Consider the following 25,078-nt stretch of genomic DNA (forward strand, 5'->3'; position numbering starts at 1 on the left):
TATCAAGCCATAAAGCTTACGTTAAATCTTGGTTTTGTCGAGCCCCGACAAAACCATGACTCCGAGACTCCTAATATAATTCTCGAGTTATTGTTGATATGATACGGGAGGTCCATTGAAAGAGATAAATGAAATAAAGAAGATTATATTAGTGGACGCATTTATTAGAAAGTGTGAAAAATGTGTTATTCTCTCTTGTCAATGTGGTTAGGCCAACGTGTAGAGGCTAAATTCCAAGAAACTACCTGAGAGGGGAAAGACGCGAGAAGGTCACGCGTGTATCCATATTAAACACGCGATTTGCTCATGCGTGTTTCAATTAAACACGCGATTTTCTCATGCGTGTTTCAATTAAACACGCGATTTGCTCATGCGTGTTTGAATGAATGAAATTTCGAAGCTTCTGCCGTCTTCCGTCAATGGCGGACCCGTCGCGAAGACGTCTGCCAGATCCTACGGCAAAGCCTCTGGCCGCCGAGTGTAGACAGGGTGATGAAGATACTGCTATGTACGATGAAGATGAAAGTTCTGGTATGGAAAACGGGTCTGCTGCGTCGAAGGAAATGGCTATACATACCTTAGAGGAAGTGGAGGAGATGAAGAAAGCTTTTTTGCAGTGAATGATGGAGGAGATTGAAGAGGTTGATACAGATGAAGGGGGTGGAATTTAATGATCATGCTGGAATTTAATGATGACACCGAGAATATCAAGTCTTGTTCTATGAATTGTGGGCTGGAATTTAATGATCATGCTGGAATTTAATGATGACGCCGAGAATATCAAGTCTTGTTCTATGAATTGTGGGCTGGAATTTAATGATCATGCTGATTCCAATGCTTTGGAAAGGTTTGAAAATTGTGGGAATGACAGTCATGTAGTGAATGCGCATGGGAATGAGGCGGTGGGCTTCATAAAATGCTCAGCCGAATTAATGGATGAAGATAATTCCAATTTCTTGGGAAATAACACATTTATTGGAACCGGCCCTCTATCTCGCTTGGAAGTTGCACAGCCGCCAGCTTCACATACATCCTTGAATGGAGAAAATAATGCTTGCCTTGATCTGGTTGAGACACGCATCAGGCTGATGCGTGTATGTTTAGACACGCTAATGCTTCATGCGTGTTTCATTTTAGAGACGCGAGAGGAAAACGCGTCTATAAGTAAACACGCGACAAGCTCTCGCGTCTTTCCCCTCTCTGGAAACTTTTTTTTTGCGGGAACAAATGGCGGATACTACCTCCCCGGAGGTAGTTTCTTGGAATTTAGCCAACGTGTAGAAGCCTCTCAAATACTCCCTCCTACACATAGTAATCAACCCCAAACTCTTGTTTAATTTAAGACATGATTCCCCTTTTAGCTATGGTTGTATCCCTTTTTTGTTTTGATTACAATTCCTTCAATCATCTTGTACAAATTATGTTGGATTCCTCTTCATCTTCAAAGTTTGATGGAGTCTCAAGGAATCAGAGGCCCTCATTATAGATTCCTCCATGGAAACACCATAGAGATCATCAAGATGAAGCAGCAAACAAAAGATGCAGCTACTATGGACATATCTCATGATATATTTCCAATAATTCAGCCTCACTTGTATTCTTGGATTAAATTATATGGTAATACCAGTATTATGTTTTCAGAAACTGTTTATTATGTTTAATTCGTTTTGTTAATTCACTTGTGTCTATCTAAATTGAATGAAACAGGAAAGAATTTTCTTCACTGGTTTGGCACTGAACCTGAAATTGTTGTTACTGAGCCAGAGTTGATCAAAGAAATCCTCAGCAACAAAGAAGGTACATATCCAAAAACCATAGTAAAAGGCTACTTCAAGAAATTGTTAGGAGATGGACTTGCTGTGACAGAAGGCGAAAAATGGTCTAAGCTTAGGAAATTGTCTAATCATGCTTTCCATGGAGACTGCCTCAAGGTAATAAATATGTACAAGATTTATCATTTTTATTCTAGAAGAAATAATTAATCCTTGTCTGTTTATGTTATTGAATAGGATATGGTACCGGCCATGATTGCTTGTGTCGAAACCATGCTTGAGATATGGAGGAGTTACCATGGCAAAGAAATCGAGGTGTGCGGCGAATTCAGGCTTCTTAGCTCAGATGTGATTTCTAGAACAGCTTTTGGAAGTAGCTATTTGGAAGGGAGGAAGATATTTGATATGTTGTCCAATCTTGGTGTCTTGATTTCCAGAAATGTGTTCAAGATCAGACTTTTTGGCATTGGGTATGTTATATGTTTCTCTCATGCAAATAGTAATGCATCTAATCTGATCATGTGATAACTTTTGGCATGGCAGAAGATTTATAAGGATACGGGATGACATCGAAGCAGACAAAACCGAGCAGTTGCTCCATGATTCTATCATGGAAATAGTAAAGAAAAGACAGTTTGAAGTTCAAAGTGGCAAGGCAGACAGTTTCGGTAGTGATTTTCTAGGATCGCTCCTAAAAGGTCACCACGACACAGATCCGAAGAACCAGATATCAGCAGCTGAGATCATCGATGAATGTAAAACCTTCTATTTTGCTGGACAAGAAACAACTTTCAGTTTACTATCATGGACCACATTTCTCCTTGCAATCCACACAGACTGGCAAGAGAGAGCCAGGGAAGAGGTGTTGCAGCTCTTCGGTCAACAAAATCCCAACTCAGATGGCCTTTCCAGATTAAAAACTGTACAAAAGATTGATATTTTTGTTTCCCAAATACTCTAAGAAGTGTGACATGTAGTTTTGAATTTTGATACATGCTTGTTGATGTGCAGGTTAACATGATATTGTATGAAACACTGAGGTTATACACCCCTGTCACTAGTATTATAAGGAGAACTGGCAGCAGAGTGAAGTTGGGAAAATACGAGTTTCCTGCAAATATGAAAGTTTCTATTCCGCCTCTAGCTATCCACCGGAATCCTGACATATGGGGTCAAGACGCTCACTTTTTCAAACCGGAAAGATTTTCTGAAGGGATGACTAAGACGACGAATGGCAACCCCACAGCCTTCCTAGGATTTGGGTATGGACCGCGAACTTGTGTGGGCCTCAATTTGGCGATCAGTGAGGCAAAGATAGCGCTCTCGATGATCCTCCAACGCTACAAGTTCACACTCTCACTGGAGTATGTTCACTCACCTTTGATAGTCCTCAGTGCAAACCCGCAGCACGGAGTTGGGATCTTGCTTCAGCCGCTTTAAACAAGATTGAGTGTTACCATCACCCTATAATTATATACTTTTGTATGAAAATGTGTTGTTTTGTTTGATTTACAGACTTAGTAACTGAATTTAGAAGATCTTGTACTCCTTATGATGTAATAATAACTATTTAAATAATTTCATAATAAAGACAACATGTGAAATACAAAATAGCAGACATTAGCATCTACTTACTACTGTTTTATCCTAAAAAACATATACTAAATGTCAAATGGTAGCTTATTCTATTAAAATGAAAATATATTAATCTTTATCTATGCTTAAATTTAATCAACCCCACTGGAATGATATTGCAATAAGAGTTCCAATTCTTGATTAACTGAAACCATGATTCCCCTATTAGCTATGTGCTTGTCCCTTTTTGTGTTGGTAATTCCTTCAATAATCCTTTACAAATTGTGCTGGATTCCTCTTCATCTCCAACGTTCGATGGAGATTCAAGGAATCAGAGGCCCTCCTTACAGATTCTTCCATGGCACCACCAAGGAGATAATAAAGATGAAGCAGCAAACAAATGATGCTGTTGACATGTCCTTACTAGATCATGATATTTTTCCAATAATCCAGCCTTATTTCTACTCTTGGATTAAAGTTTATGGTAAATCTTCTTTTTTCCCAAGTATATGATTGTACAGACATATAAGCAATCTACATAATTGAAACAGGAAACAATTTCCTTCATTGGATTGGCACTGAGCCTGAACTTGTTGTTTCTGAGCCTGAACTGATCAAGGAAATCCTCAGCAACAAGGATGGTACATTTCAAAAAATTAAGGGCAGAGGTTACTTCAAGAAATTGTTTGGAAGTTGGCTTGTTGTGGCAGAAGGTGAAAAATGGTCTAAGCTTAGGAAATTGTCTAATCATGCTTTCCATGGTGACTGTCTCAAGGTAACAAACATAATTTGATCATTTTCAAATTGTAGACACTTGATTGTTGTGTCTGTGTTGCTAGGACATGCTGCCAGGAATGACTGCTTGCGTCGAGAGCATGCTTGAGAAATGGAGGACTCAACATGGCCGTGAAATCGAGGTCTGCAGCGAATTCAAGCAGCTTAGCTCTGATGTAATTTCGAGGACGGCCTTTGGAAGTAGCTATTTGGAAGGGAGACAAATATTTGATATGCTGTCAAAGCTTGGTTTATTGATTTTCAGAAACAGGCTTAAGATCACATTTTTCAGGAAATTTATAAAAACAAAGGATGACATGGAAGCAGAGAAAACCGAGCAGTTGCTTCACGATTCTATCATGGAAATAGTAAAGAAGAGACAGTTGGAAGTTGACAGTGGCAAAGCAGACAGTTTCGGTAGTGATTTTCTAGGATCACTCCTAAAATGTCACCACGACACTGATCCGAAGAGCCAAATATCAGCAGCTGAAATCATTGATGAATGTAAAACATTCTATTTTGCTGGACAAGAAACAACTTTCAGCTTACTGACATGGACCACATTTCTCCTTGCAATCCACACAGAATGGCAAGAGAGAGCCAGAGAAGAAGTGTTGCAGCTTTTCGATCAACGAAACCCAAACTCAGATGGGATTGCCAGATTAAAGACTGTAAGAAGAAATTTATATCTTTCTGACAAATGTACAAGTAATTAAAGAGTACTATATGTACATGCTTGTTGATATGCAGGTTAACATGATATTATATGAAACACTGAGGCTATACAGCCCTGTCACTAGTATTCTAAGGAGAATAGACAGCAAAGTGAAGTTGGGAAAATACGAGATTCCTGCAGATGTGAAGGTGGCAATCCCGCCTCTAGCCATCCACCGGAATCCTGACATATGGGGTAGAGACGCTAACCTTTTCAAACCGGAGAAATTTTCTCAAGGGGTGGCTAAGGCGACCAATGGCAACCCCACGGCCTTCCTGGGATTCGGGTATGGACCACGGACATGTGTTGGCCTCAACTTCGCGATGACAGAGGCAAAGATAGCACTCTCAATGATCCTTCAACGCTACAAGTTCACACTTTCGCCCGACTATGTTCACTCGCCTAGCATATACATTAGTGTTAAGCCTCAGCACGGAGTTGGGATCTTGCTTCACCCGCTTGCTTGAAAATGTGTAACAGACTTGTTTAGTCCAAGTTGATATATTTGCATAAATAGTGGAGTATCTTTATGTTTGTCTAAACAAACACTGTGACTAATCAACTATCAATATTATGATTCTCAATAATACAAAACAAAAGTTTTTAGAAGCAAATGCAATTATGTAAAATTTACAATGGAAAAGCTAACTTCTCTTCATAACTAAATTTTCAAGGACATATTTCCTTTCCAAATTCTTCTGCGCGATTCCAAGTATCTATCTCTAAGTAATTTAGGCATAAAAAATTAATGGCTAACAACATAATTACATGAAAATAATAGTATACGGAGAAAGATCTCCTCAGTAATGCGAGACGAAATTAATCTCAAGAATTAATGATGCTTTTTTCCACCCTGTAAGAGGCTACGGGCTAGATTACTAAATCTTGAAAGTGCAGCATCATGTTCGTACCCAGGGAATCATTAGCAACTCAAGGCGCATGTATTCAAGGTGCAAAGAATTACGGTGAGAGTACAAACTGGAACTCACTCGGTGTCACAAAAGAGGGAATTTTCCTTCATGCGATGGATGAGCTTAAACTTTTCTTCAGCTTCAACCAGCTTATGGATATCAGATCGTGAGGCTCGATCTGGATGAAAGGTCAGCAAGGCTTTTTTTGTAAGCTGTCTGTACCTGAAAATATCATCAGTTTCAAGTAACTATTCCAAATGCCTCCTTTGCATATACAGCACATGCAAGAGATTGACACAAGCACACAATTTACTTAAACAAACTGCACGAGCACAAGGGTTTCTCACTATTTCAAGAGCAAGGGCCAGTGTGTCAAAATTTCCAGAATTTAAATACTTACGTTGTAAGCTAGAAATCTATTTAAAGTTAGCAAGGAAATAAATTAAAAGGTAGCAGTTTTTTATTTTTCCTTTTTCCTAAAAGCAAAAGATAATGTGAATACACAACAACGCAAATATAGAGCAGCTAGTTCAGCCAACCTCTTGTGGAGATGGATTTGGCCAACTGCCCACCATGATTCCCAACAAATGCAACAATGAAGCCATATTTTGGCATCCAGCTTCCATTTTCTTCAGCTGAATTCGGACTTCAGAGCGTATTGTATCCTTCAAGTTCATATTTTCCTCATCCTAATAGTAAAAAAATACTTAATCATTCTCTACAGAAAAATTCTATCAATAAATACTTCAAGGGTCTCTTTGTTTGGCAGATGGGAAAGTATAATTCCAAAATGTTCTCTACAGAGCCACGCACTCCTTCGGAGTCAAGACGGTCCTCCGTCCCTCACCGGCCTCCTCCCCATCCCCCGCATCCTCCTCATCCCCCGCCTGCGAAAGACTCCCCTGCCCTTGCCCTTGCCCTTGCCCTTGCCCTTCTTCTTCGACTTCCCAGCCGAAGAACCCCGACACCCCTACCACCAGTGCACCCTCAGTGGGAGGCTCCCTCATCGAAGATAGACCCAACTCCTCCAGTGAGAAAGTCTCAACACCGATGAACTGAGTCTCCAGTGGAATACAAGCCTGTAAACCACCTGTCAAAAAATCCAGAGAGGGCCGATAGACATTGTCCTTAGTCGAATACAGGCCTTGGACCCCCACTCTACTACCCCCGCAGCGGCAGGCATGCCCTGCATCGTCCCGCTCCCTATTTGGGGCATCATCCCGCTTATCCCCGCCATTTGGGGCACCATTGCCCCCATCCCGGCACTCATACCAGGCATCACCCTGCCCATCATCCCGCCAGCCATCGTCGTCATCACGGCACTCATGCCTGCCATTTAGGGCATCATCCCACCCCAGTCATCCCGGCCCAAGGGTACATATTGTACCCGAGCTTCATCCCCTTTCGTCCGTTGCCTGTTAGCCGACTCCAACAGACGAGCCCCTAGCCGTTCGCTCGTCCGTCCGTTCGTCCGCTATTATGGATGCTCTAAGCCTTGAGATTGAAGGAAGATGGATTAATCATGACTCCATGAGCGTTATATTGCTATAATTATATAAATATAATGCTATAATCATGATAATTATGGTAATTATAATCATCGCACCGAGCCTCCCCAGCAGCTCGCTTTGAATGAGGCTGTCAAGTCGTTCTTGGCTGAGAAGCAGGATGAGTTCTTAACATTCCTGCAAAAGAGCCAGAAGCCGGAGAAGAAAACGGCGGATTCTCCCTCCCCCCTCCAGACATGAAAGTCACTACCGCAGTAGTGTCGTATCTTCCAGGAGAAAGAATCCTCACCACCGACATGTTCCTTCTCCTCCTCGGTACCGAAATCACAGGAGAACTCCATCTCCACCATACCGAAGAGATGTCGGATTCGCCATGTATGGAGCGCTGAAGACTCCATTTTCGGATGATATCACCCGAACTCCATTGCCACAGAATTACCGAACTCTGTCAATGACTTATGACGGGTTAGTGGATCCTCATGATTTCCTGGGACGCTATCAGTATAATATGGCGAACCAAGGTCTCAATGAGGTTCACATGTGTAAGCTGTTTCCCGAGCTGCTTATCGGGAACGCAAGAAGGTGGTTTGACAGCCTCCCTCAAGGGAGCATTAGATCTTACAGAGATCTAATGGATGCTTTTCACAGGAGATTCTTCCAGAAAGCGGAAGCCCGAATCACTTCGGCTCAGCTGCTTTCTATACGTCAAGGTCGCGATGAAAAAATTAGCGACTTCATGACGAGATTCCACAAGGAATGCCTACAAGTAGATGATCTCAATGATCTACTTGTCATTTCGGCATTCCAAAATGGAATTCTGCCCGGAGCTCTCTACAGAAAGCTCGTTGAGTGCAGTCCGCAAACAGCTCAAGAGATGTGGGACATTGCGGACCAGTTTTCTCGTGCCGATGAGGCAGACCGTCGAAAACGGTCTTTAGACAGCTCATCCAGAGGAGACAAAAAGAAGCCCGATCATAGCGATCAGGGGCTTCCTCGCCGAACTCCTTTTGAAAGAATTCAAAGGGCACCGGTACAAGGCAGATTGGGACCACGTCTCGATCTTGAGAAACCGCCCGCTCAGTTCGTACCATTGAACAAGTCGAGAGCGGAAATTTTCGAACTGCATTCTGATATGTTCGAAAAACCAAAGCGGATGACGAAATCAGCCACGCGCCGAAGTCAGGATACGTACTGCTCCTACCATCAAGACCACAGTCACGATACCGAGGAGTGCCGAAATTTGGCAGCAGGTATTGATGTTCTTGTGAAAGCAGGGACGTTAAAAAAATACCAAAGCAAGCTGCCGAAGAAGAATAAGAAACAGAGAGGTGCGAACTGCGCTCCTCAGGGTCCTAAAAGGCAACAGGATCCCGAAGACGATGACGAGCCGCAATATGACGGAGTAATCCAGACTATTGACGCTCTCCCAGCCGGGAAGACTAAGTCGTCTCTAAAAGCAGAACGCAGAAGCGTCAATCGAGAGGAGCCTATGCATAAAAGGCTGAAGAAGGAGGAAGTAATCACGTTTTCAGATGCAGATCCCGTCCCGGCCATTTCTCCTCATCAAGACGCGATTGTCATTCAAGCCGGAGTGGCAAACAAACTGATCCACAGAGTGTTTGTGGATACAGGAGCGTCGGTTAGCATTCTTTTTAAAGAATGTTTTGATAAACTGGAAGTGGATCCAGCTCGGCTCAGTCCGGCCCCACTTCCTCTGAAAAGTTTCGCCCAGGAAGACACCCGCCCTGAAGGTACTATCAGCCTTCCGATTACGGTGGGAAGAGCGCCTACTAGCTCCAGTACGATGATCGAATTTTTTGTGGTAAAAGCTCGGTCCCCGTATAACATCATCCTGGGAAGAGACTGGCTCAACACAGTTCGGGCCATTTGCTCTACTTATCACCTCACAATCAAGATCCCCACTAAAGGAGGGATTGCAGTCATCCGAGGTGATCAAAAGAGAGCAAAAGAATGTTTGCAGATTGCGCTTAAAAGTGCCGAGCAATCAGATCGGCACCATCAAGCATAGCAATCACAGCAGCCGGAGTCAGAGGCAGGCGAAATGACCGAAGTCACACCGGAGCCGAACTCGATGACAGTTCAGTTATACGAAGATGATCCATCCAGAACGGTCAAGATCGGTTTCGCGGGAACACCTCTGCTCCGGGAAAAGACCATCCAGCTCCTCAAAGAGTACAAAGATGTCTTTGCGTGGTCTCCGTTGGACATGACCGGAGTGTCTTCCGAGGTAATTACACATCGGTTAAATATTGATCCTTCAGTCCGGCCTATAAAACAGAAGCAAAGACTCTTTGCGGCAGAAAGAAATCAAGTCATCCATGACGAAGTCCGCCAATTACTGAAAGCGGATGTATTATTCGAAGTAAAATATCCTTCTTGGGTGGCCAATCCTGTGATGATCAAGAAAAAAGAAGGAGGATGGCGGATGTGCATAGATTTTACCGATCTAAATAAGCACTGTCCTAAGATTGCTACCCCCCTTCCGAACATAGATAAAAAAGTAGAAGCTTTGATAGGCTTCGAAATTTCTGTTTTCTTGATTTGTATAAAGGATACCACCAAGTTTTAATGGATGAGAATGATGCTTCAAAAACGGCTTTCATTACTGACTTCGGCATTTTTGCTTATAAAAAGATGCCATTCGGTTTTAAAGAATGCCGGAGCCACATATCAAGGATGGTAGGACAAGCTATTTCGGCACCTGATCGGAAAAGAGGTTGAAGTCTATGTTGACGACATAGTTGTTAAAAGTAGAAGCACTTCGGATTACGAAGACAATCTCAAATCAACTCTCGACGTGCTCAAAAAAGCCAACCTCAAACTCAATCCCCAAAAATGTACCTTTTTGGTAGATTCGGGAAAGTTTCTGGGTTGTTGGGTTTCAAAGGACGGACTCAAGGCAAATCCCCTAAGGTTCAAGTTGTTCAGAACATGGCAATGCCGAAGTCCATACATGATGTGCAAAGGCTAACTGGATGTCTAGCCGCACTGAGTCGATTCCTTTCCCAAGCAGCCGAAAAGCAACTGCCGTTCTTCAATGTTTTGAAGAAAGCACCAAAGTTTGAGTGGGGAGCCGAACAGAAAAAGGCTTTTGACGAACTCAAAAGTTATTTAGCCGAACTCCCTATTCTCTCTGCTCCAACAGATGCCGAAGTGATATTCTTATATTTAGCGGCATCAGATCAAACCATTAGCGCGGGTACTTGTACGAGAAGAAGGCCTAAAGCAGCGTCCTATCTACTTTACAAGCCGAGCATTAAGAGGTCCAGAAACAAGGTATCAACCTCTGGAAAAAGTTGCTCTGGCATTAGTAAATGCAGCAAGGAGACTGCGGCCATATTTCTATGCTCACAAGGTATGCGTCTTAACCGATCTTCCACTTCGGCAAGTTTTGACTAAGCCTGAAGCATCAGGCAGAATTGCCAATGTGGGCCATAGAGTTGGGAGAACATTCAATAGAATATCTACCTCGGAAAGCCATCAAGGGACAAGCCTTGGCAGATTTTCTGGTAGAGGCAAAGTGTCGATCAAGCAATCCCTATATTGCCGAACCGAAAAAGCCCTACCAATGATGAACCAACACAGCCCCAGGAAACCCGAAGTAGAGCCGCCGGACTGTTGGCTTGGATTCGTAGATGGAGCTTCGAATAAGACGGGAAAGTGGAGCTGGTATTCTACTTATCGCTCCCGACGGACACGAGGTAACTTATTCCTTCGGTTCTTATTCCCAACCACTAATAACGAAGCCGAATACGAAGCCCTTCTTGCCGGACTTCGGTTAGCGCAAAGTCTATTTATCAAATCTCTCAAAATCCATTGTGATTCACAAGTCATAGTGAATCACATGTTGGGTACAAGTGAAGCCCGAGATGAAAGGATGAAAAAATACTTGGGCAAAGCGCAAAGCATTAGCCGAAGTTTCTCTTATTTTCGGATAATCCTAAGTCCGCATTCCCAGAGCGGAAAATGGCCGAGCAGATACTTTAAAGCAAGTTGGCCTCATATCCGAGCGCAAAGTGTGGAGGAATTACCGCACAGAAGCATTGATGAATGCTGAGGTACTTTCGAGTAACCAGCTCGCCGAACTGGATGACGCCAATATCAAAGTATCTAGATCAAGGACAACTGCCCGAGGATAAGAGAGAAGCTCGGAAAATCACATGCCGAGCACTTCGGTATGACTTCATGAAGGAGTCCTCTTTAGAAAGTCTTACCTCCAACCGTTATTGCGATGTGTAGGACCAGAAGAGACGGACTACATCCTTAGAGAAGTTCATGAAGGATCTTGCGGCAGCCACATCGGAGCTAGAGCTTTAGCTAAAAAAGTTCTGAGATGGGGATATTATTGGCCAACTATGGTACAAGAAGCAGTACAGCTCGTTAAGAAATGTACGAAGTGCCAAATCCATGCAAATATCCCAAGGATGCCGCAGACCGATCTATGTGCTATGCAAAGCCCTTGGCCTTTTATGCAATGGGGCATAGACATAGTAGGACCACTACCACAAGCTCCTCGGCAAATGAAATTCTTGATCGTTGCCGTGGACTACTTCACAAAGTGGGTGGAGGCTGAACCATTAGCTACGATAACGAGCTCGAAGGCATTGGATTTTGTTTGGAAGAACATAGTTTGCCGATTTGGCATACCCCATATCCTCATTTCGGATAATGGGACTCAGTTCACCGACAAGACGTTCAAGAATTGGTGCCAAGAGCTGAACATTCAACAGCGGTTCACTTCGGTCTCCCACCCACAAGCAAACGGACAAACGGAAGTAACAAACCGTATTTTGGTGAAAGGATTAAAAGCTCGGTTAGAACAAGCCAAAGGACAATGGGTAGAAAGTTATGGGCATAGACATAGTGGGACCACTTCCTCAAGCTCCTCGGCAAATGAAATTCCTGATCGTTGCCGTGGACTACTTCACAAAGTGGGTGGAGGCTGAACCATTAGCTACGATAACGAGCTCGAAGGCATTGGATTTTGTTTGGAAGAACATAGTTTGCCGATTTGGCATACCCCATATCCTCATTTCGGATAATGGGACTCAGTTCACCGACAAGACGTTCAAGAATTGGTGCTAAGAGCTGAACATTCAACAGCGGTTCACTTCGGTCTCCCATCCCCAAGCAAACGGACAAACGGAAGTAACGAACCGGATTCTGGTGAAAAGGGTTAAAAGCCGGTTAGAACAAGCCAAAGGACAATGGGTAGAAAATCTCCCTCAAGTCCTGTGGTCCTACCGAACTACACCCAAAACCTCCAACGGTGAAACCCCGTATAGTCTGGTGGTACGGCACTGAACCGTAATTCCGGTGGAGATCGGCGTACCAGTCCCCGAACTCTAAATTTCTCCTCAGAAATGAATGACGACGGACTGAGAGCCGAACTAGATCTCGCCGAAGAAAGAAGAGAATTGGCGTGCATAAAAGCAGCCAAGTATAAGGAGCAAGTAGCCCGGTATTATAACCAAAGGGTGAAAAAGCTTCAATTTCAAGTGGGAGATCTCGTCTTGAGAAACAACGAAGTAAGCCGAGCAGAAAAGCTGGGCAAACTCGAACCCACATGGGAGGGTCCGTATCGGGTGTCAGAAGTCCTCGGCAAAGGGTCTTATAAATTGACTCACATGTCAGGAGAACAAGTACCCCGAACATGGCACGTCTCCAACCTCAAGAAGTTCCACTTGTAAGAGACAAAGTCCGGTCAGTCTGTCTTGTGTCTAGTTCGGTCATAGGGTACATGTTTTATTTGTTTGTTTTACTTGTACCTTTTACTTGTCGTTTTATAAAAAGTTTAAAGTTCTTTCGTCTTTTTCATTTTTTCTCTATGTGTTTTGTCTCTATGTGCTTGTCGTCTCTTACAAATGGTACCAAAGGTATATCGTTCTTTGAAGACTGATCCCCTTTTTAGATCGATTATTAAAGACTATTGTGAGTCCAAGCTTCTGAGGATGATTAAGACCACAATTCAGCTTAACAAGCAGTCCGTCTGAAGCGAACTGCAATAAGCCAACGATTGTGAGTCCAAGCTTCCAAGGAGGATAACAAGACCGCAATTCAGTCTTAACAAGCACTTCGTCTGAAACGAACTGCAATAAGGGAAAGTCCGATCCACGCGATAAACCTCGCCGAATTAGGACGACCAAGTTCGGTCAAAGAAGTTTACCTCATAAGACCGGGACGACCATGTCCAGTCAAAGAGGTTTACTGCATAAGACCACTTCGGTTAACTGGGAAAGTCCGATCCACGCGATACGCGATAAAACTCGCCGAATTAGGACAAGGGAAAGTTCGATCCCGGCGACAAAAAATCGCCAAATTAGAACACAAACCAAAGCCGGTCAAAGATGTTTATTTCATCAGACCAAAGACGAGTCCGGTCAAAGATGTTTATTTCATCAGACCAAAAGACGAGTCCGGTCAAAGATGTTTATTTCATCAGACAAAGACGAGTCCGGTCAAAGATGTTTATTTCATCAGATCAAGACGAGTCCGGTCAAAGATGTTTATTTCATCAGACCAAAGACGAGTCCGGTCAAAGATGTTTTATTTCATCAGACCAAAGACGAGTCCGTCAAAGAAGTTTACTTCATAAGACCAAGGACCAAGTCCGGTCAAAGAAGTCTACTTCATAAGACCGAGGACAAGTACGATGAAATTTTTTTCGCTAAGCTGTAAATACAGTGTTAGAAGCGAAAACAAATTTCATTTTTCAAAATCTTGTTCGGCATACAACTCCGCTACCCCTACAAAATGGCGCTACGCTAGTTACAAAGACTATTCTACTGTCCAGGGTTGCTGAAGTTAAGCCACCTATCTGCAAAACCCTCTGGAAGCGAGTTCGTTGTTCGAGCAGATGAAGAATAAGCAGGTCGACGAGATGCTATCCTCGACCCAACGCCTCTTCCCCGAGCCCGAGAAGCCCTAACACCTCGGCGATGAAGAGTCTCTGCAATAATCATCTGCTGATCTTGCTCGCTCATAGTCACAACTCCTCGGCGAATTTCAGTCCGTCCCTGTCTTGACGATTCCGGTTGCTCCTGAGCCCGTTCTCGTCTTTGACGTTTCGGCTGTGCCGGAGTTCGTTGTTGACTGGGAGTAGGATTTTGAACAAGGAACCAGAGGTTTTGATCTGGAGTGCGAGCATCTGTTGCCACGATATGCCGAAGAATCTTCTATGGAGGGGCGCCGAGAAAGAACAATGTCGTACCGAGAAAGCCCAGCGCCCGTAATGATTTCACAACTTGTTGGCAAGCCGAGCTCTCCAGCGCATTGTTCCTCCGAAGTACATGATATCCTCCCACAGTTCGTCAACTCGACTCTGAACATCTGATATGGTCAAGCCCCCGCGCACACGGATGTAATCCTCGTACGCAGTCCTCTCAGCACAATGGTCGTATTCAGCTCGGCCTCCAGATCCTTCTTATCGGACTCTAAGTCCTTATTATCGGCCTCCAGCTTCACTAAACGAGCCAGAAGCTCGTCATTCTTCGTCTGATCGGCTATAGCTCTTTTCTCAGCTTCGTCTAAAGCCGAAGAGTACAGCCGTTTCCAGTGAAGTATCTCCATCTCCTTGAGTACAAAGCAGCTATATTAGTTCGGCAGCTATACCGAGCAGATAGTAAAATACAACAGGAATAAAGGCGAGTACGAAAAGCTATACGAAGACAAGTGTAGGGAATTTTTCATTCACAGGAAAATTTTTTACACTAGGAGGGCTTCAAGGCCATTTTACAAGGAAGAAACTAGACTAAGAGAAGGGAGACGAAATCATACTTCGCCAGCTTCGTCTCCGGCTCCGTGGTTCAGCTTCTTTCTCCTGAACTACCTCAGCCCCGGCCTCGTCTCCTGCCGGCCTCGCCTCCGCCTCCTGATCGGCCTCCTTCTCGGATGCCCGGCCCGCTCGACTTCGGCCTCCAGCTCCGGCGGCTCGGCCTCACCCTCTCCGTTGTAAGTCGAAGCGGGTGAAACGGGTCCCACGGAGGCAAAGATAGCCTCCAGGTTCTCGTCCCGATCAGCTCGGCAACTCCGGACTCGGTCTGCAGAAAGCAGGACCGAAGATGAAGCGAGCTCCTCAAGGAGCGGCAGATTCTGAAGCCGAGCTGCTATCTCTCGGCTGTACAGAGGCAGCACGACGTCGCCCCTGCTCGCCCTTATCGGCAATTAGCCTTACCAGGCTACCGACAAAGGCCGAGAACTGGCTGCTCAAAAGAGTTTCTCCGTGTAAAACACGGAGAGCCTCCCCTTGGGCAACCACGGCAGCAGCATCGCTCCGCTTCGTCTGCTCTCGCTGGATGACGAGCTGGTTTTTGGCAAACTGAGCTTCATCCTGGCCGAAATCCTAGCAGCTCTGGCCTTCTCAAAGTTAGCCTCAGCCTGTTCGGCCGATGACAAGCAGCCGCCAACTTCCTCTGCATCTCGGCATAGTCATTGGACGCTTTGGAGAGTTCGACGGCGACGAGCTTGGAGAGCATATCGTTCCTCTGAAAATGAATAAAGAAAAAAGTCAACAAAGGGGCCACAAAAAATACAGGAAAAAAGCAAGGCCAGAAAATCAAGAAGAGAATTCACCTCGGCGAAGTCCGTGGCCATAAAAACGGCTCACAGATATGTTCCGAAGGAGGCGCCAAGACCACGTCTTTCTCTGGCGCTCTCGGGGGCTTCTGGGTCCTCCCCTTCCCCTTTGCCGAAGTCGACTCCGGCTTCTTCGGATCCGAAGAGGTTTTTTGCCTTTTCGGAGTCCTCTCGGCATCAGACGCCGAGCTGGTGGTTTTCGGCCTCTCCGGCTCCTTGGACTCCGAAGATTTGCGGCTAGCTTTACTCAGCATGTACACTGCCAAAAAGCAAGAAAGCAAAGTCAGATTTTCTTTGTTAAAGCAGTAGAGCATAAAGATAAAGAGAAATCCTCACCCTCGGCCTCTTCGTCCGAAGACGAGATGTCGAACACGACGTCGCCCTTGACGAGCTCAGACTCCGTGTATTGTTTCCTAACTATGGGAATCTTGTTGAGCTCGCCATCGAGCTCGTCCAACGGTTCAGGCCGAGGGTGACGGATAACGGACTCCGGCCCTCTCCAGGGAAAACTAGGAGCCGCGGTCCTATCATAGTAGAAGAAGCGATTTTGCCACTTCGGCCACTTCGTTTTACAAAAGGCTCTAAAGGGCTGTAAAGGGATCAAGTAAAACCAAGACCCCTTCCTCTTAAATTGAAAGAATTTAAGGATCGCCTTCAAAGACAAATCCCTTCCTAACCTACGGAGTTCGGCAGCGAAGGCCGACAAGTGCCTCCAAGAGTTCGGAGTCACTTGGCCTAAAGGAAGCTGAAAAAAATCTAGTAAATCTATAAAGGCAGAAGGGAGGGGGAAACGAAGCCCGCATTCTAAGCAGGCCTCGTACACGGTGGCGTACCCCTCCGGCGGGGAGTCAGCCCTATGATCACCGTCAGGTACCACCGCCTTCCCCCCAGGAAAAAAGTATTTTTCGGGTAGGGATATCACAGTATCCTTACTCAAAATACTATGGAAATACTCTACAGTCTTCTCCCCGGACTCTTTCCGGCCAGAAGACCCCTTATCCCCTTTCCTACCGCTACCCGACTCCGAAGAAGAAGAAGACATTTTTCTTACTTTTTGAAGATGAAGAAAGTCGGAAGAAGCTCTTGAAAGCGGAAGAAAATTTCTCGAAAAAGAGAGAGTATAGAAGACGCAACAGCAAAAGTGCTTCAATGATGAAGAAAGGAGCATATTTATCAGATTCGGGAAAGATTTCGAGATCGTTGCGCCGTTTCGAATCCCACCTTTTCAGGATTCAACGGCCGGATTTTACTGTCGCATTTAATGCAGGCACGCGCAAGGCACGTCCCCTGACGTCAGCCTCCCCCTTACCATTATCCAGAATGCCGAAGTGACTCACCTCGCCGAAGTGATTCACTTCGCTTTTCGGGGGGGGTAGTGATGGGGTACGAACTAAACCCTAATGGCAAGCCCAATAACAGCGACGGCCCATCAGCCCAGAGCCCAAGAAAGAGTACCTGTTCGGCACCAAAGAGTTCGGCACGACCAAAGAGTTCGGACTCAGCCTACAGCTCGGTAAAAGCCGACCAGTCAAGCTCTCCTCTCAGATCGGCAAGAGCTGATCGGTAAAGTCCAGCAGTTCGGTCTCAGCATTCAACCGATCTAGGAGTTAGTGGACTCATGAAAGGCCTCCACGACCTCCGCTATACCCACGATCTATTTAGTGGTACGAAGCAGTTATTGAGCAGTTATTGCTCACCCACGATCTTGTTAGTGGGGCTGCAAACCACGATCCTAGTTCAATGTATAAATAGAACTTAGATCAGATAGAAAAGGGTAAAGCTCTCTAGAGATAAAATCGTATAGCAAATCTGTGTTGTAAGCTGTAATCCCAGATCAAGCAATACAATCTTGCCCTCCCTTCTTCCCGTGGACGTAGATTTACCTCAGTAAATCGAACCACGTAAATTCACCGTGTCGTAATTTATTTTTACGAGCATTCATCATCATCAATAATTCGCGGATTCATCAATTCCCACTTCATTTTTTTTTATTTATGTTTATTTAAGTTGTGATTTCTTAACTAACAAGATTTCGTTAGCACTCTAGTTTTGTGATAGCTGGATATATATAATACTATGAAAGAGGAACAAAAGAGATGTCGGAAGCATCTCTCATTTAATAATGCATGTACGGTGCCGTTCGTTTAGGGTGACTTATTATTATATGATTATCCATCTAAAAAACTGTAGAATTAATTTTAATTGGAGAGAGGTGACTATAACTAATTGTGAGACTATCTTATGAACCAAACATAAATACTCTATATTTAATTTAATCATGAAATATAATCTTGCAAATTGAACGACCATGTAATTAAAATAAATATATGCACTTGTACTACGTAGCAATATCATGTTTAGTACCCATAAGACTATATATTGATCTGGATTTGAATATTATCAAAACGACAATATTATCAATTTGATTGAATTATAAATTAATATTCTCATCCGTTGTTGAACTGTGGAAGTTTGATCAATATAGCTTATCGATCTTAATTAAGTGGTTCTATAATCTTAAAGAATAAGTATATAACAAAATTAAACTGAAACTTAAAATTGATAAAATAATTTATAGTTGCTGGTAAAATTATAATAGAGACTACTTGATTTATGTATAAAGTAATTAATCACTACTATATTTTTGGCCTATAAAAAAAATAAAACACTACTATAATATAAGCGTGGATACACAGCATAAATCCAAATCTGCGAGATTCTACACTAGCGCCAACAGCTGGGATTAAATCAAGTATTTTTTATGAGAAAAGAAAATTGAACAAAAAAAGTTACCAAAAAAGTTGAAATTCCACTCTAGCTAAATCGAGACATTGTGGAAGCTGATTGTATGAATATTTGCCTGCCATTAAAGTATTGCTTTTTTATAAAAGGACTTATAATGCTGTGTTCGGACGCTGAAATACATAAAAACGGCTAGAATTAAATTAAACACGAGAAAATAATCTTTTTGCCCTGAAAAAGGTATTCAAATTTTATCATGTTTATTTGATTTTTTATTCAACAAAGAAAGTACTAGTAATAAGAATTCCTAAAACAAGAAAAGTTGTGCGACTTACCAGGTTTCTTCTTTCCTAATTTTCTTAATAATAGAACTAGCTTCCTCCACCGATTGTTAGATAAGATATATTTTTCTCATATTTAAGAAAATGATATTTAGTTAATTATATAAAGAAAATATTAATAAGTAAGAATAAAGTAAGAAAGATTAAAGGTGTTGATTTTTTCTGAAAAAAAATGATGAATCATTTAACGAAGAACATAACAACTAATAAAAAACAGTTATATTTCATTACTATTTATAATTATTATTATGTTATCAATAAATATAACTTATTAAATAATTCTTAATATAATTGTTGAAAATTTGAATGCACTTAATTTTTGAAATCTTAATGTGAATTTTACTTGTAGATCATACTTAACTAATAGCCATTACACTAAGTGCATATTTGGTAGGGAAGATAAATAAACAAAAAACATGTTTGAAGTTATTTTTGGTTATATAAATTTAACACATCTATCCGAACTGCCATTGATTATAATTATTTATGTATTATTATTATTATTATTATTATTATTATTATTATATCCTTAGTTAATAATTTATTAAGTAAATTATGATGTAATGTTTGAAATTAAGGATCATATTGTATGTTGTACTATTTTAATTTAAAAACTTTAAAAAGTAAAATTTGCAGTATAATGGTCGATTTTTTTTATCAGAATCAGTTGTTGTTTTCCTCTCTAGGCCGCCACGCCTAACACCTAGCTCTGCGCACCTTGACTCCCATGAAACCGCTGGTTAAGGGCAGACTTGTAACCAGATTGCCTGAACCGTTAACACGGTTATGTTTGAACCTTCAGATGCTAGTTCTGGTTGTGAATCGTAATCGGCGATTCCAAACCATTGGTCTGATTAAAACACCCATATTTATATGCATATGGTAGAGTATTGGGGTTTTACGACAGTGTAAAATGTATTGTATGTGGTATAATACCACTTTATAGTACTAGTAAAAAATACTCTCTCCATCTCTAGGAAGATGATCTCTTCTTTATAAGACACGAAATTTTATGCAGTTTTATTTTTATTTGGTAGGTAAAGAGAATAAAGTAAGAGATACGGATAAAGTAAAGAAAAAAGAGTTTCTATTTTTAATAATGAGTTATTTTGAATGAGACAAACTAAAAGTAAAAGTGGATCACAGTGATGTTAGGATCGTCGACTGCAACATTAGTTTGATATTGTCCGCTTTGGGTCAAGCCCGCACGGATTTGTTTTTGGGTCACTCCCAAAAGGCCTCAAACTAATTGGGGTTGGACAGGAATTATATACACCTTCCAACTTCCCTCACTCATCCTCCGATGTGGGATGAGTTTGTAACCCAACAAACCTCTCCTCAAACCGAGACCACATCGGGAACGCAGTTGACACGAACATGGGTTGTTCCAGCCCTGGCCCCTGGGTCATCCTGGCCCGACTCTAACCCGAGTCCTTCAGGGCCCGACCCTAACCGGGGCTCATTTAGGCACAACCCATAGCCACCTGGGCTCTGATACACTTGTTAGGATCGTCGACTGCAACATTAGTTTGATATTGTCCGCTTTGGGTCAAGCCCGCACGGATTTATTTTTGGGTCACTCTCAAAAGGCCTCAAAACTAATTGGGGTTGGACAGGAATTATATACATCTTCCAACTTCCCTCACTCATCCGATGTGGGATGAGTTTGTAACCCAACAAGTGAGACGTAAGGGGAGCAAGTGACACTGATTCCTTTTATCATGCTTTTGGTAACAGGAATATATTTTTCTTGGTCATAGAGATTTCAATCTAGTCACCTTTGCTCAGAGATGCCCACGGTTCGAAAACCGGCGGTTCCGGTTCGGAACCGCCGGTTCCGGTTTTGGCGGAAGCGGAACCGGAACCGGACCGTGAGGCTATTTCACGGTTCCGGTTCCGGTTCGAAAACCGGGCGGTTCCGGTTCCGGTTCGGAACCGCCGGTTTTCCGGCGGTTTTGGCGGTTCCGGTTTTTGAACCGGCGGTTTCGCCGGTTCAATTTTTTTTTTTTTTTTTTTTTAAATTTGAAATTTGGCTTTATACAACAAATCGGAACAAGACAATGCATAATTCAAGCACAAATAAGACGAATAAGGAGAAAATGAAATAAATTTTATTGATTTTGAGTTGTAACGGACAACGATACATTACAATTTACAATACATAAGTATACAATACAACAACATACAACAATGTAATATAATTTACAAGTGTCGTCGGGCGTCGGCTCGTCGCCTCGTCGGACTCGGAAGGTAAATTTAAAAAAAAATGAAATGGGGGGGAAAAAGGAAAAATTGAAAAGGGCTTGAGATCAACTTAAACTTTCAAAGTTAAACTTTTCAAATTTAAGTTGAGTTGCCTACGTATCCACAATTTTATTGAGGAATCAAAGCCCACGTAGTTCTCTTACCTTGGGATCAACCCTTTTTTCTTGCAAAATGTTGCCCATTTTCTAAGCAAACACATATCAACACGCTATATACACATTGCTACATTTCTAATAGGGGCAATTTGATCTTCCAAAGCAATCAATGCATCAATGTGTATATAGCGTGCTGATATGTGTTTGCTTAGAAAATGGGCAACATTTTGCAAAAAAAAAGGTTGATTCCAAGGTAAGATTTCATAGATCATTCAGGATGCGGCTAAGTTGTACTTGAAGATCATTAAAATATATTCCGCATTTGATATTTATCAAATGGGGAATATATTTTAATGATCTTCAAGTACAACATAGCCGCATCCTGAATGATCTATGAAATAGGGGGAAAAAAAAAAATTGAAAAGGGCTTGAGCTCAACTTAAACTTTCGAAGTTAAACTTTTCAAATTTAAGTTGAGGTGCCTACGTATCCACAATTTTATTGAGGAATCAAAGCCCACGTAGTTCTCTTACCTTGCTTACCTTTTTGTCGGCAGTGCTCGCCGTTCACCGCCCCCGTCGACTCATTGCTAATGTTGAGTGCTATCGCTTCTGACCTCGTCATCGCCATCGGAAGAAAATTCTTCACCATCACTCTCTACACGGAAGTCGAAATCCGGCTCTTGTGCTCTCATGTCCGCCTTTGCCCAATCGTCAAGTAACATAGTGGCTTCCATGTTCTTGGCGGAGAGATTGCTCCTTTTGTCGTCTAGGACACAACCGCCGACACTAAAAGCTTGTTCAACGGCGACGGTGGAAGCGGGAACGGCGAATATCTCCTTAGCCATGATGGAGAGTATCGGAAACTCTTTGTCATGTGTTCCCCACCAATTAAGGACGTCAATTTGTTGAGTAGGAGGACCTGCATCTTGAAAAATAGAGCGCGATTCCAAATATATATCTAATTCACTAGTCGCTCTAGTCCTATTGGTTGTAGTACCGTATAGATCTTGCAATTGTGATACTACGTCGGGATCGATCATGACATTGGAAAAATCCCCTCCACCAAAATCAAATGTAGAAGGACTAGGAGGAGCACGTACCTGGTGAGCGGTGTTATACCGCATTTCATATTCCGCGTAGAGAGAACGAAGTGCACTATCTAACCTATGTTTGATTTCATCAACATCCGGAATACTTAGTTCGAAGCATTCTCCTCTTGTCAAGCCCATTTCGCGGAGTTGAGAAAAATCCAAAGCGTGCAAACAACCATAGTACATGTCTAAAATTTTATAAACACCATGCAACTTCCACTTTGGATCCAAGCATTTTGCAATCAAAAACACATTTGGAATACGTGAAAAATATTTTAACCATTTTTCAACCATGTAAAACAAAATAGCCTTCAACTCAACGAATTGAGTATTTTTCACACAAGTTTTAAAACCAATTGCCACATACATGCAATGCTCCAAAACGCGCACAGAAGTAGGATAATAAACACCGGATAACTCAACAGTGGCATTTTTGAAAGCGCGGAATAATCGAAATAAATCCATGCTGTGGTCCCAACAAGCGGGTATCAAAATCAAATCAGAAGGAACATGAGGACAACTTCTAAAAAAATCACATAAATACTCAATGTGGTTCAAAGTCGACTCCAACATATCATATGTCGAGTTCCACCGAGTTGAAACATCCAAACGAAAGTTGGTGTACCTGCATTGCTTACCATGACAATATCTCTTCCAAGCTCTACCAATAGGAGCTTTGTTATGAATCAACTTCACAGCAGTTCTAATAGGATCAACATACTTTTGCCACAAATCGATGGCATCTTGAACACACAAATTCAAAATATGGGCAATACATCGCACATGGAAATATTTACCATCAATAACAGGAGAACATGCACTGATTAAATCATCTATGCTAGCAGTGTTAGCGCTAGCATTGTCAAAACCAATAGAAAAAATTTTATTGATCAATTGAAATTCATTCAAAACTTGAATGATCAATTGAGCAATTGCTTGTGCAGTGTGTGGTGCGGGAAATTCCCGAAATGCAATCAAACGTTTGTTCAAAGTCCAACTGTGATCAACGAAATGCACCGTGATGCCCATATACGAATTTTTACAAAAACAATCAGTCCACACATCAGAACAAATAGAAACTTTATGCCCTAAGTTAATAATAAACGTACCTAATTGCGCCTTCTTTTCCATGCATTGTCGAACAACGGCTCGCGTCATTGAAGTTCGACTCAATTTTCTTGCAGCGGCATTATATACTTGCCGCATACTCGACTCAAAAGCATCGTTATCAAAAGCATTGAATGGAAAATGTTTCATAACGACAAATCTAGACATCACATTAAGAGCATTTTTGTGATCATATTTCAAAAGAGTATTGCTACACATACCTGATGTTTGGGATGAACCCGTCGTCCCACTTCCGACTCCATGTTGAAAGTTGAGTTGAGTTTGGGTTGGAGCGATACCAAACTCGACCGGATGCGCTTTCTCCAGGTGACGGGTAAATGTACCGTACCCTCCACCCTTTCGGAATGTGTATACGTTTTCGCAATAGTTGCAATACACATTATAAGTGTTTGGATCGTTACTATCTTGTACCCTCTTGAAATGTTTCACGAAGATGTTTGAGGTTAAAGACCTTTCAGCTGGTCTAGGAGGTTGAGGAGGTTGTCCACGTCCACGACCACCACGACCACGCCGACTCCTTGGTGGTGGTGGGGGTGGCATTTCTTGAACCTCTTCTACCTCCTCCCCCTCCTCCTCGTCGTCATCATCATCATCATCATCGTCTTCATCAACATTCACGGGGGTTGGACTTTGTTGGGAATAGGCACCGCGACCGGGAGCACCACTACCGGTACCAACATAAGCATCGCCTTGGTATTGAGAGCGAGAGAGAGCAATAGCATGTGCCACATCTTGCTCTTCTCGAGCCTACAAAATAATATTTGTATTGTAAATACAAAATAAAATTATGAACAATAATGAAATGTAATTCAAAATTAATGAAATTAGTAGATAATAAATATTAACCTGCCACTCATCCATGTTCATTTGAGAAATTTCATCAATAACGGATCTCCGAGATGGCCTCTTGGCCTTTCCCTTTCCCTTATCAACACGACCTTCTCGGGATGAAGACATATTGGAATGGTATGTAGAAATGTAGAAATATGGAATAATTATTTTTTTTTGTTTTAGTAATTGAGAAAGAAAGACAACTTATAGAACTACGGGAACAAGTATAACTGTATAAGTGTATAACAATGCGTAATAAGAGTAGCAATTGCGTAATTAAATGGAAGCACAATAGCACAAATGAGAAATTGGAGACAAAGAGAGAGAATTGAGAGATTGAAGAGAGAAACTCTTATTAACACAAGAGTGGGGTGAATGTAAATGAGGATAGAGGGGGGTATTTATAGAAAAAAATGAGGGGAAAATGGAAGAATTCGAATTTGAAATTTAAAAAAAAAAAAAAAAAATTTGAATTTTCACAAAAACCGGCGGTTTTGGCGGAAAACCGGCGGAACCGGCGGAACCGCCGGTTTCCGGGCCAAAACCGCCGGTTTCCGAAATAAAACCGCCGGTTCGGTCAACGAACCGTCTGCAAAAGCTGCTCCATTGTCGCCTCGTGCTCCGCGCCGCCTCGAAAGTCACTAAACCGGCGGTTAACCGCCGGTTTTTCCGGTTAACCGCCGGTTAACCGCCGAAAAACCGGCGGTTTCGACCGTTTTTGAAGATCACCACC

General features: G+C 42.6%; 1 protein-coding gene, 1 long non-coding RNA gene and 1 pseudogene across 3 annotated transcripts; 2 read left to right on the plus strand and 1 right to left on the minus strand.

Annotated features, from left to right (window-relative positions):
• Window positions 1–1,330: 1,330 nt before the first annotated feature.
• Window positions 1,331–3,402, plus strand: LOC121756167 (annotated as a pseudogene).
• An 88-nt stretch (window positions 3,403–3,490) lies between these two features.
• On the plus strand, window positions 3,491–5,378 carry LOC121756168 (cytochrome P450 CYP749A22-like). The gene is made up of 4 exons (XM_042151639.1): window positions 3,491–3,831; window positions 3,899–4,122; window positions 4,187–4,792; window positions 4,872–5,378. Exons 1-4 carry the CDS (start codon window positions 3,561–3,563, stop codon window positions 5,301–5,303), a joined length of 1,533 nt encoding a protein of 510 aa, XP_042007573.1. The 5' UTR covers window positions 3,491–3,560; the 3' UTR covers window positions 5,304–5,378.
• Window positions 5,181–6,480, minus strand: LOC121756170. Of its 2 annotated transcripts, none has more exons than XR_006040898.1 (3): window positions 6,287–6,480; window positions 5,748–5,969; window positions 5,181–5,298 (listed from the first exon to the last, which is right to left on the minus strand). It is a non-coding gene; the product is annotated as an uncharacterized LOC121756170 (long non-coding RNA). The 2 variants fall into 2 exon arrangements; XR_006040899.1 differs by lacking the exon at window positions 6,287–6,480 and adding an exon at window positions 6,095–6,137.
• Window positions 6,481–25,078: the final 18,598 nt, after the last annotated feature.

Source organism: Salvia splendens, chromosome 11 (genome assembly GCF_004379255.2).
Source record: "Salvia splendens isolate huo1 chromosome 11, SspV2, whole genome shotgun sequence".
Classification (NCBI taxonomy): Eukaryota; Viridiplantae; Streptophyta; class Magnoliopsida; order Lamiales; family Lamiaceae; genus Salvia; species Salvia splendens.